General features: G+C 44.6%; 1 protein-coding gene across 1 annotated transcript; it reads right to left on the reverse strand.

Annotated features, from left to right (window-relative positions):
* Positions 1-1,410: 1,410 nt before the first annotated feature.
* LOC139050011 (uncharacterized) lies at positions 1,411-11,122 on the reverse strand. The gene is made up of 4 exons (XM_070526082.1): positions 10,927-11,122; positions 8,987-9,063; positions 6,385-6,511; positions 1,411-1,605 (listed from the first exon to the last, which is right to left on the reverse strand). The coding sequence occupies exons 1-4, from the start codon at positions 11,046-11,048 to the stop codon at positions 1,572-1,574; spliced, it is 360 nt and encodes a 119-aa protein (XP_070382183.1). The 5' UTR covers positions 11,049-11,122; the 3' UTR covers positions 1,411-1,571.
* Between the last annotated feature and the right edge of the window lie 1,512 nt (positions 11,123-12,634).

The following is a 12,634-nucleotide window of genomic DNA, read 5'->3' on the forward strand; positions in this document are numbered from 1 at the left end:
GTCACATCAGGCTAAAAAATTCCACAGCCATAACTAGAGTGGAGCGCAAGTCGAAACAGACGACGTTTGAGTGAATAACAAGCTGCACTTTAAAACTGACGGAAGTTCTACTTCAATACAACAATAATTAATATATTAGGAGTGAAAGAACATATATAGTTGAGCTCAACATGATTTGAGTCTAATACACTCTCACTGTTGTCATCAGCATGATAAAGAACTAAAATCTTCGGTATGAATACATGAGCCAGAGAACCAAAACATTACCTGCATTCAACAATTTCTAAGGGAAATAAATTGTCCCGCGCCTGTATCCATTACTGTAAGAGCAGTATCTGGAAGGCAGCAGGGCCTAAGGAACTCAATTCTTAGCAGAGATTCGGTGTTAGTTGACAAGAACACACTGCCTCCTTTTTAACATGGTTCCTCATGTGTGGTACTCCCTTCTATTCGCCCAACAGAATCATTAAAAGGAAGATTCGATAAAGCTTGTTTACTTGTACAGTGTGAAAACACTTGCACAAAACTAAACGAGGTGTCAAGGATGTTGTGCGCACATTCAACCCTATAGTTACAAAAAACAAATTTGCAGCCGATTAGGATTTGTCTAGAAATGAGTTTGCTAAAGCTACGTTTTCGAACAACACAGTTCTGCAAACAGTGAGCTCTAGCCAGAATCTGCAGTATACTTCGACGTTCATGCGTCCCCAATTCTGCTGGAGACGACGTTTTGTCTCGTAATTTTGAAAACATCAAGCGGCATCCTTTACTTGCATTTCACTCAGCAGTTTTAAACGTACAAAGAAGCCGTATCTCCACACGACGCGTTCGGTTAGTTTCTCGCCCCTGTGGGAGAATGTCAGCATTATTTTCTTGCGCAGCTTCAATGTAACGTTTCCATGCAAAACACGTGGGTGATTTACTTCTCTTGCGCGCTAGTCACACTGTTATGACTGCCCACCCGTATGCGTTACGAGATGTGCAATAAGTTGAGATGCATCTATAAACAGATCTCTGCACAATTTGCACCTAATATTCTTGCAGAGATGTGCGTCGAGGTTTTCTTTCATTGGGGACCGAAATCCACACTGCTTGCAATTGTACACCATTTTACCCTCGTGAACGCTTTTGTGGTGTCTTAGGAGATTTGAGCGGCGCTTGTAGGAGAGATTACATATCTCGCAAACATGAGGTCTGTCGTTACTGTGTGATTGGATATGACTCTTAAGGTCCTCTTTGCGTGTGAATTGTTTATTACAATTTTGGCAGATGTGGGGTTTCACTCCTGTGTGAATCTGTTGATGTTTATAGAAACTCCCCCTATGCGCGAATGATTTCTTGCATATTTCGCATTTGAAGGGTCTCTCGCCTGTATGCGTGCGGTAATGTTCAGTTAGACTAAAAGCTCCGCTTAGCAATTTACCACATGTTTCGCATTTGTGGCTCGACCTCTTGACAGATGATGGATCACGTGCTCCGAAAATAGGTGCTGTATCGCGCGTGTGTTCGTCGGGTTGCCCGTGTGATATGTCCCGTCTGCTGGAAACCTTCCCGCTGACACCGCAGGACACTCACTGTCCCCTTTCTCCAGTTCCCGTAGCATTCCTGCAAGGATATGGACAAATTAGCTCAAAATGGCCGACTCTTTTTAGAGGACGACAAAAACACATTTTGACCGATTGAGAGTTTCACAAAATAAATGGCGCGTTCACGGTAAGGCCACTCGCTCGATTTTAGCGCTAAGTAGCCGAATTGATATTTAACGCTTTATCTGGGCTCTGGACTGTCGGAAATTGATCACTGGTGCTTTCGGTGGCCTGTGATGCTAAATTGGAAATTAAGAACTTTCCTCGTTCGAGATGCAACCATAAAAGAGGCCTTGCATTATCTAATACGTCATGTATATCCTACACGAAACAGGTGCAGTATAGTAGAAATATCTGTCGGTGATGGTAAGTGTAAAAACTAGCTGGTGTAAGTAATAAAAATACAGCTACGTCTTCTACACGCTCACAAGGAGTATTCAGGCAAAAGACCAGAAACGTGCCCTCGGAAGTGAGACATTTGTCATTGAATAAGACTGTTTTGCGTCGGCTAAAATACGTCTCCGTTTCATGGCGCAGCTCTTAATGACCCGCTACTGCGGCGAACGTCGGCGACGTAACCGAGCGAACGAGCACAACAGCGAAAGATGAAAGAGCGAACGCGGATCAGAAGAAGACGCGAACCTTGCACGGTCGAGAAGCGGAGACCAATGATAGCTGCCCCTTCAGCGACACGAGTGCGGAAAACTGGTTTCAAGCGGATCCACCCGACCGCTCGCTTCGTAGTAGCATTTGGTCTCAGCCGGAGCGCTCATTCCGTACTACGATCAGCTCGTGTCAGCTCTCGCTTTCGCTTGTTTCGACTGCTTGGTTCGGTTGTCTTGGTGTGCGATTGTTTTCCAATCGGATTTTAGGCACGACGCGAACTGTTTAGGATTTTATGGAAGCCACACGGCACCAGCTTTTACACTGGATCCTTCGATCAGTCATTTACAAAAGCCGTCGCACTTGACCTCTGATACGTGTCTCTCAACATATTTGCCTCAGTATATCGCGAAATGAAAACACGCACACAGTGGCTCTCAAATTTCGTATTATGAATTATCCTAATGGTCCGTGAATTTCTCAGGATAGATTGTATGCTAGGAAGAATAAAGAAGTTTGGCAGCATGGTACACTCTACTAACACCTGAAGAGGAAAACCTGCTGCACACGTGCTAATGCCTAAAGTTGTAGGATCTGACAGGTCAGACATAATGAGCCGCAGCATGAAGCAAACGTTTGGCACTGTAGGTTGACCTCCTCAACGTCACATGAGAAAACCTAATGCAATACATAAATGTCATTTCATTCTTCTTTTCATTCGCTCTATTTTTCCGTCGCAAATTCGTTCGCATGTACATTCGATGTTTCTTTCTTTCCTTCGTTCATATTCCGCCATTACATCTTTGCTTGCTTACGGAGGTATGATACATTACTGATGATGACATTTTTCTCGCACAGTACTAGAGCAGCTTTTCTCCGGGTATAGGCCATTAAAATTAGTCACTTATGTCTCTCGATTTAAGAAATAGAAATTGCGCAAAGGCGAACTATTCACTTTATTTCTGACACGTGTAGGTGGACCGACTCCCCGTCGGACATCACACGTTTTAACTCAAGCCCTACATATCGAACACGAAGAAAAACTTCCGGGTTCAAGTTTTCCTGCACTGTTTCTATGAAGTCATTTAACATTTGACCTGCATTCGAACTGCACACCTTTCCTGCCGAAGGCACGGAACAGATGACACACACCTCATCTATTCCCCTATACGCAACAAGCAGAGATGCGACAAATACTTCCGTGTTTTGATGTACAACTGATTAAATATGCTGCGGAAGAAGTTAGTATTGTCTTTTCTCTGTAAGTTACTGAACGCTGCAAGCGTTGAGGTTAAGGATTGCTAGTACGACCTCTTTTCTTCCGTTTAGTGAAGAAAAATGCAACGGGCAGTAAGCAGAAACAACGCATACAGTGTATGTATTTTGAAAAGCCAATTGTTCGTTTGAAATGTCTACTCTGAACACAAATGAACATTGGTCGCAGTTCTTGCGGTAATGTGATTTCTACTTTTATACTTTTATTTATTCTTGTTGCATTTGTTCATGTGACTCATGTAATGTTATGGCTTGGTTGGAGTCGCGGTGTTACCTTGTGCGTCCTTTCTAATTATGCCAGCTTCGCCGGCTTAAAGACCGGATTATTTCATGAAGAAATTAGAACTATCACACAATCAAACTGAATCTCATAGGGCCAGGTCATTTCCAGCAAATGTATCCATCAGAACTTTTATTCACGCTTGCAAGTGGGAAGAATTATGAAATCACTAAGCTTAAAAAGAATAGAAGCCTAGAATTTACAAAGTCAACTACATGAAAACAACATATATCGCAGTTATATCTGCTGCATCTTTCCGAGCATCCTAAGCCGACAACATTTCTTATATTCGCTTGCAATTTGCTTGAAATCGATACAATATGCCCTAGGATAGGCGAATAATCTACCCATAAGATAGAAAATTTCAGTGCGCCGCGTACCACATGAACTTTGAGCGCTTTCAATGCGTTATTTGGCCCAGTTGACCGAATTGTGGCGGTGTTTTCAGTGCTGAGTTACAAAGATGTAATCTGGTTACATGAGTTTCTCAACATTTTCTTAAGTATTTGACGAATCTAAAATGCAACTGCTTCATTTATGATATCACATTTCTTTAGATGCCACGAGAGAGAGAGAGAGAGAGAGAGAGAGAGAGAGAATAAACATTTTTTTTCGGTGAATGAAGCTTTGGAGAGGCGTCCTCATTCCAGAATGCCATGAGCTCGGGCCGCATCGTGGGCCCTCGCACTCAGCCGTTGCTGATCCTCGAGGTCGGAGCTGGCCAAGGCTCCCTCCCAAAGCTGGTTAGTGGGGTAAGGGTTCGAAGGATTTAATGGTGCCGCTCTGCAACCCCCCCTACAATGTGCCTGAGGGACCCGGGCTCTGCGCAGAAGCGGCATTGCGGAGAGAATTTTGTAGGGTCTATGAGGTGATTTCTGGTTGGGTTCGGGAATGTATTAACCTGTAGAGCTCGGAGGAATCGCTCCTGCTCTCTAGGTAGTGACTTGTGTGGGGATGCATATGTTCTGCGGGTTAGCTTGTAGTGTTGTGTGATGTCTTGGTAAGAGACTAGAGGGTGCAAGCGCTCGGGTTCAGATTCCTAGGCGTCAGATCGGTGGGTAAGATCTCGAGCCACGTGGTTGGCGACCTCGTTACCAGGAATGCCTTGATGAGCTGGTGCCCAGATGATCATGACTGATCTCGTTGGGGGCTTTTGATTGATGATCCGGAGCGTAGTGGTGTGAATTCTGCCGCTAGCAAAGTTGTGGCACGCCTGTTGGGAGTCGGTCACTATGACTTCAACCTCTGTTTGTGAGAGCGCGAGGGCTATGGCCACTTCCTCGGCTTGGAGGGGATTGTTTCATGTGAGCGAAATTCTGCTCCGATGTTCTGTGTTGACGACTACGGTGGCTGTTGTGGCTGCGCGTCTGGAGTAAGCCGCGTCGGTGTAGGCTGTAGAGGGTAAAGTCCCGTATCGCTTGTGTATGGCCAGGACGCGGGCCTCCCTTCGCTCTGCGTGGTGCACTGGGTGCATATTGCGAGGTAGAGGACATACGGTGATGTTTCTCCGGATGGCATGGGGTAAGCTCACAGTCTGAGGTGGCGGATGGCTCAGAGGGGCAGAGAGCCCCAGGCGTAAGAGAATGGACCTCCCTGCTTCCGTAACCGCCAGCCTTGTTCGCTGACTGGATAAATGTGCCTCGATCAGCTCCTCGGCCGTGTTGTGCACACCTAGTCGTAGTAGGCGTTCTCTGGACGTACTGGCTTCAATACTCATACAGTGTGTTGCCAAGCACATTCATTTCTTTTATCCAATGCAAATAGGTAGTAGATCCTGAGCTAAAGGTATTTGTTTACGCCGACACCTTATTGTCTGAACAGTGGTTGGTATTTGTCATCTAGGTCATCGCAACAGTTATCGCTGGCGGAAGTGCGTCAGTACCAGGGTAATTCTTACAAGAATGTTACAAGAAAACAGCAAAACCCTGCTTCATTTCATGAGAATCGGCGCCGAAGAGCATCTCTCCCTCACAATGTTTACATATTCCATAATGGGGAGTGAGTAAGCAGGCTACAAGCCTACAAGTCTATCACAATAAGCTGAACCTGAATTCCAGTCTCTATTTGAAGCCTCCTGGAAGGCTTTCACCACGAACTAACCACAATTACGCTATAATGCCTTATGTGCCAAGAGTTGATGTCTTTAAGCACTCTTTCATTGTCAAGACAATTGTTGAGTGGAATAACTTGAATTCTTGTATGTTTCCGAGCAATAACCGGGTTGACTGTTTTGAAGAAAATTTGACTGCGTTCTTTGCGTGAACTTTGGGCTCTGTATTCCCACCCTGTAACAGCCCGGCAGGGCTCACAGTATTGGAAATAAAAGATAACGTGTACCGCACATCGCGGCGTGTTAACAGGGTGAAAAATCTGGCGAGCTTGTGTAGCTTCTTCGTTGCGGCATGGGGTGTGGGCGCGTACCGGACACTGATGTCCGGTCGCGCTGTTGGAATCATAATGTTTGTCAAGGCCAGCCACGCCGACCGAGCGCTCTGAACTGCTGATGCAGTACCTGTTTCAGCCATCATAGCTTGCCCTCCCAAAAATAAATTACCGAGTAGATGCATCATTGTTATACCAGGTAACTATACCTCGCCTCTATAAATTGCTTTAATGGAACTTTTGCAAATGTGAACTCACGTGGCGCCGTCTTCAAAATTGGCTGATGCTTTCTCCATGCCAGCGCGACTTGTGCTAGGCCTTATGTTATCGATGCTCCTGATGGGCCACAAGGGATGGCGACTTGTGCTGCCATTATCAGTGACTCCTGTATGGCATAAAAGTATAGTAAACGTGTTCATTCACCATAGTTCAAGCGCAATTCATGGGAAATGAATATATCATGCTTATGGTGCAAGGCAAGAAGATTTTAGTGGTAGGGAAGCTTTACTGATGAGCTTCCATACGCGGTGCTTTTTCCGTGGCGATGGGGAAGCCGAGCGCAATCAAGATTGTGCAGTGTTGCTTTCTTCTGAAGCTTATCACGTTTTTTCGCAAACCATGGGCAGAACACGACAGTGCTCGATGGGAAAAACGACATGTTCGTTTCTTGTGCGTGAAAACCTTGGTCCAATATATTTGCTGCGTTATACAGTAATAAACACACCAGATGCTTCACGAAGTCTTAGCTTATTGTTCATCTATTATGAGCAGCAGACATAGCCAGACGCAGACGAGCACAATGAAAAATCGAGAGGACGCATTTCTACCGAAGGATTTAAAATTTTTATGTGACGTATGCCCTTAATCTATTGACGGTCTATAACACGGGTGCGTCATCTGAATACGCACTCGCCTTTCAGAAAGTGGTTATCCGAAACCCCTTTGGTGACTCGTGTAGCTGAAATTCATAAGCACAGCCAGCAAGCACTGCAGGTTTAGCAGCTCATTACGTGCACTAAAATGGGTGTCCTCGCCAATGTTCCTGTGTGGGCCATCGACAGATTATAGGACAACTTTCAAAATGATTGCTTAGTGCGCATATGTGAGGGTCGTATAGCAGACAGCACATTACCTTGGAAAGGAATGCGGATGTGCTAATAATAATATAATAATATTTGGGGTTTTACGTGCCAAAACCACTTTCTGATTATGAGGCACGCCGTAGTGGAGGACTCCGGAAATTTTGACCACCTGGGGTTCTTTAACGTGCACCTAAATCTAAGCACATGGGTGTTTTCGCATTTCGCCCCCATCGAAATGCGGCCGCCGTGGCCGGGATTCGATCCCGCGACCTCGTGCTCAGCAGCCCAACATCATAGCCACTGAGCAACCACGGCGGGTGCGGATGTGCTAATTCACGAGACAAAGTCGCTAAACTATGCAACAGAAAGCCTCAAAGCACGTTAAAAGTGTGGACAGTATGGATAGCGCTTCAAGTAGTATTGTAGCCAGGTACACATATTCCCTATAACGGCGCAGAAATTGCGTGAAATTGAAAAGAAAACACGAGCCCTAAAAGGCGGAAATTACGGAAGAATCCTCCTCATGGTGACCATCGACGCTACTGATAATAGCATTGAAACTGCAGGGAAACGCCGTATTTTCCAATGCACCTTTTGTTTACAATATGAAGAGGCGGGGGGGGGGTAGTTGCCTAAGAATGTTTACGCCACTACTACTCCCACATGCCTTAGTGTGCCTTCGTAGGCTACAGAAAACATTCAACGCGGATTCCCAGTCACAGGAACTAAAAATTTTAGTTACAGTGTGATAGCATAGGCGTAATTTAAGGAACCCATTTTTTATTGTCTGGCATTCTCAACTTCATTAGCTTCGCCGTTAAAGTCACAACGTTCGTCAGGCCAGCGATGCAGGTTGTGCGCATAGTGGCAGAAGGAAAAATGCCTGACGCATCCGAGGAAAGCTAATCACCTTACAAAAAAGAACATTCAGTTTTAAGGCCGGTGTTTCAGCATGGCGTAGATTTTCTCGTTTACAGGGCGTTACAATTTTGAAGTAGTGACACACTCATCAGAAATCGTTGGGTACTGTGATTGTTACTCATTCAATACGAATAGTGCTTACGTTTCAGAAGAATATGGTTGGGTTATTTGGCAAAATTTAATGGTAACAGAGCGCAAACAACCACCTAACAATTTTGTTTCTCCTTGCGTTGTGTTTTCATTAACTTTTTAAGGTTGTTTATGCTGTGCTTGTCGCTTCGCATGCTTGCTATGAAAGAACCGAGAGCTCGAATATAAACTGTTTTGGGGTGCCCCAAATTGTAGTCTAACTTCTGCATTCGGCCGAAGCAGGTATGTCTGCTGCGCGTAGCATGCTATTAATGAGCAATTTTCACACTCTGCCTCCTTGTCAACCAGCTCAGTTTAAGGAAAACATCACCATGTTAGCAGGTCAAACCCACTGAGATTCAGCTTGGCAAATAAAATTGTAGACGAATGGTCAATCAATCATTCCATCTACGAGCGAGTTAATCACTGCATGGAATGTACAGTCTCGGCCTTTGTCCTCATCATCCAGGAGCGTCCTTTGCCAGCCCACCGATGCGAGAACAAATTCATTCAAAAACTTCTACTGCATAGATAATGTATGATTTTGCATATATTCAGATACGCACAAATCTCTCAGTAAGGACAGCTATCATATGGCTCATGCGGAAACCGTCTTGGCCGTGCTGGTAAAGTGCATCTTTACACGCAATAAATTTACCGCTACCAGGGTAACCGTAGGGAATATCTGCCATGTTTGTGGTGAAGGCGAGTGGCAATCGCCTACGTACCGTCGACGTTGCAAATCCCGTCTGTTAGTGACCTTGGCTGTGTGTTCCGTTGGTCACGCAAGGCGTTGTCAGAAATCCTACAAATAATGAAGTATTGGTCAGCCAGTTACTAGCTGTGACAAAAAGAAGTTGACTTATGTTTTAATAAAGCAAAGTTTGGAAAAAGCAAAGTCGTGCTTTGTAAACGCGCTGGTGGGAGTGGTTGGTTCTCTTTAAATACCGACTATGCTGACTGGCATAGCACGAACGGCACAGTCACGGCAATACATCGTGCAGAGCACTCATCTGCCATAGACGAAATGGCACAATGACTTGCACGAATACTGTCAGTGTCTTACAAAGTATTTACAACGTGTTCTATGTGGTTTGCTATATAAAATTCTTGTTCCACTTGCTACAGTGACAGAATCCTAACAATAATTTCGCGATAAAATATTTTATAGCATGAAACATGTTTTTCCATCAATAAAACATGTTGACGTATAAGAATGACACTGTGCAGATGGGTTCTGCAATTATGATGCAAACCAGCGTTGATGTTAGAATAATTAGTATTTAGGCCTCCCTCATGTGATGAGGCAACGCCCTGGTGAATGTGGCGTTTTCACGCCAATTACAATCATGACTCATAGATCCGGCAGCTATGAGGGATATATAGACTTTCAGGTAGTATTTGAAATTATGGGCTGAAATGTCTTGCACTGAGGAATACAAGCAGATTTCAGCCTCTTAGCCAAGTGTTAAGTGGAATACTTACGAAGAAAATGACGAGTTCGAATGAAATAATGATGAACTAGAATGCAATTCTTAAAGGTTTCTTTTCAAGCGATGATAAGTTTACTTCTATGTCACTCGCTGGACCCTATAAAAGAAATCTTGGAAGGATAACAATTATTGTGAGAACGCATGAAAAATACCCTAAGACTGATGCAATGCTTAGCAAGAAAATAGCTGAAATGCCACGTGCAACTGCATTCGTTCACAAATGGTAAAGGGTACCGCAGTATTAATACCAGCAGTTCCCACTTCTTTACCGCTGTGGTATTAACTCACCCCAGTTTGCTATTTAAAAAATAACTTAGAAATAAGTAATCTAAATATAAGTTGAAAAAAACATTAAAAACAAAACCAAATACCTTCTTTGGCCGCACAACTTCAAGCGGCAAAAGCGGGTTTGCATGCGCACTTGTGTTAAGCAACCCATGCAAACGGAAGAACAATTGTTTTAAACCAATTTATGGCTTTTCATACACGGAGCTTACTTTTTAACAAAGTAACGCATTAAGCGGGCTCTACCCACTTCGTCACGTTTTTGTTTGTTAATTGGCAAATGACAGTATTGCTGCGCACTTTGACGAGTTGTCTAGAAAACACTTATGGTTCGGCACACCAGTTGATCACTGCGTTTAAAACTAATTCCGTGGTTTTTCGTGCAAGAGCCATGACTTGATATAACGCATAACAAATTTAGGGTCGCTGGGCATACATTTCGACCATTGGGGTTCTGTAACGAGTACTTAAATGCAAGAAATCGAGAGACTTGCTACAGAGCGCTTTCATCGAAATACTGTTGTGCCATCCGGAATTGTACCCGGGACCTCGAGCTATGGCAACCCATGGCGTTTGTGCAGTGAAACAATTATACATCAATGAAAAATATTTTGTTCTGTAACTATACGTTCGCTCGTTCGCTTCATCTTCTGAAAAATCTTATCCTGAGCGATAAACAGCCGACTTGCGCTGATCATGGCAATATTTTCGCACCGCCCCTGCATCGAAGCGTCTTGATCTAAGAAGGCCTCCGATTTCAAAGCTCAAGCTGGCTGTAAAAAAGACCTGTTTTAGGTGGGAACAAATGTACAGATGGTAAAGCCTATTATGTAGGTTGTGTCTGAGGGTAAAAGTACTCAAGGAAAAAATTTACAAGTGGTAGAACTCACGTTGTACAGGGGCGCAAAGTAGATGAAGTGCCCTGGGTACCATCGCGGCTTGTACTTGGCGTTGCTTTGTCCTTCATGCTTAAGTCAAGAGGCGTGTATTCGTTACTGCTTTCTTCAGCCATGTCTGATGTTTCAATGTCCTATAACTGGCGTGTATTGTCGACTGCGCGTTGTTGATTCACCGCGCTTGCGCACTCAATGCGAAGAAAGAACGGAAACTAATAAAATTTTTGTCACTTCGGAGTTTCGATTAAAATGATACCGCATATCTGGAAAAAAAAAACGAGGCGTTTGAGTCCGCCACTAGCTTGACACTAATGTTCATATTTTTGTACGCCAGCGGAGGCGCCCTGATTACCCGTGCTATCTATCCGCCAAGGCATCTTTCTAAACCTCACTTACTCCGAAAAAAGTACGGTTATCGGATGATATCGCTACTTTTATTTCATGCTCCTCTCAAAGTGAAGTGCACGTCTTGCTCCAAAAAAGTTGTTGCTCGTGTAAGCACTCGTGGAAGCGCAGGAGGTATACAAGCTCAGTTAGCCCTAACTATAGCGTATGATTACCAGATCTATGGTGTTGGGCTGCTGAGGATGAGGTCGCAGCATCGAACCCAGGCCGTGGCGGCGGCATTTGGACGGGTGCGAATTGCGAAAACACCCGTGTACATAGAGTTAGGCACACGTTAAGGAAGCCCACCTGGTCTAAATTTCCGGAGACCTCCACTACGGCGTGCCTCATAATAAGAAAGTGCTCTTGGAAAGTAAAAGCCCATAATTTTTTATTATTACCAGGTGCTACTATTCTGCTGACTGCTGTGGCATTCTCTGGCTCAGTTGAAATGAAGCAGGTATTTCTTTATCGCCTGACGAGTGGCGCTAACTTTGTTCTGTTCCCCACAAATTCCAGTGCTGTCTTCACTAACCCCTAGCAATACAGAACTGCAACTGCTTCACACTTGCCGCGGTTCTTCGGTAACGAACGCTCATGCACCGTGCATAGTCGTATCTCAATTGGGCCCCTGACATTGGATAACATTTTCTGCGATTGCTCCACAGTCGTACATTGCGTTTCACACCCAGCATGACGAGTGGTGCTGTCGTTAAACGAAATACGCTGCTTCCCACTGCGCACCTCACAGATTTGTGTTTTACAAGCTGTAATGAAATATGGATGAAAAAGAACGAAGTTCGAAACCGTTACAACAGTTGCGAGTATGGACCCACAACAAATAAGTGGGCCTAGCAGAGACAAGCCGAGTCAGCAGTCGAGTCAGTTTCCCCTGTGCTCTCGCCTTGAGCTGATTCACCCTCCTGGTTTCACCATCGTATGAAGTACAATGGGGACAGTTGCCATAACCTCCTGCTTCCATTGCTTCGTGCAAATGGTTGCTATACAAAAGGTTCCGCCACTGCAGCACGACTAATACTGAGAAAAAATCGCGGAAAGTTATATCGTCGATGGTTTTTGAGCTTGTTCTACACCGAGCAGGCCTCAGTGAGCTATGTGTATTTGCTGTAGGTGCGCCAGTTGAAAATACATTATGCTGAGCATCACCAGGCGATGTTAACCCACTAGTGTCTCAGGCAACGTCAATTTATTGAAGTAAATTATGTGGGTTTTTGTTGCGTAAGCAAGAGCGAAAAGTCTCGCCAACAGGGTGATTGCAGCGCAGGAGCAAAAGCAGTCTCTCAGAAGGGTCGCAGTC

This window comes from Dermacentor albipictus, chromosome 9, assembly GCF_038994185.2.
Source record: "Dermacentor albipictus isolate Rhodes 1998 colony chromosome 9, USDA_Dalb.pri_finalv2, whole genome shotgun sequence".
NCBI classification, from domain to species: Eukaryota; Metazoa; Arthropoda; class Arachnida; order Ixodida; family Ixodidae; genus Dermacentor; species Dermacentor albipictus.

Coding starts and splice junctions, on each gene's coding strand:
- LOC139050011 (XM_070526082.1), bottom strand. CDS start 11,048: ATGGCTGAAGAAAGCAGTAACGAATACACGCCTCTTGACTTAAGCATG. Junction 9,064..10,926: donor ACTTTGCGCCCCTGTACAAC/GTGAGTTCTACC, acceptor CATTATTTGTAG/GATTTCTGACAACGCCTTGC. Junction 1,606..6,384: donor AATTTTGAAGACGGCGCCAC/GTGAGTTCACAT, acceptor ATATCCTTGCAG/GAATGCTACGGGAACTGGAG.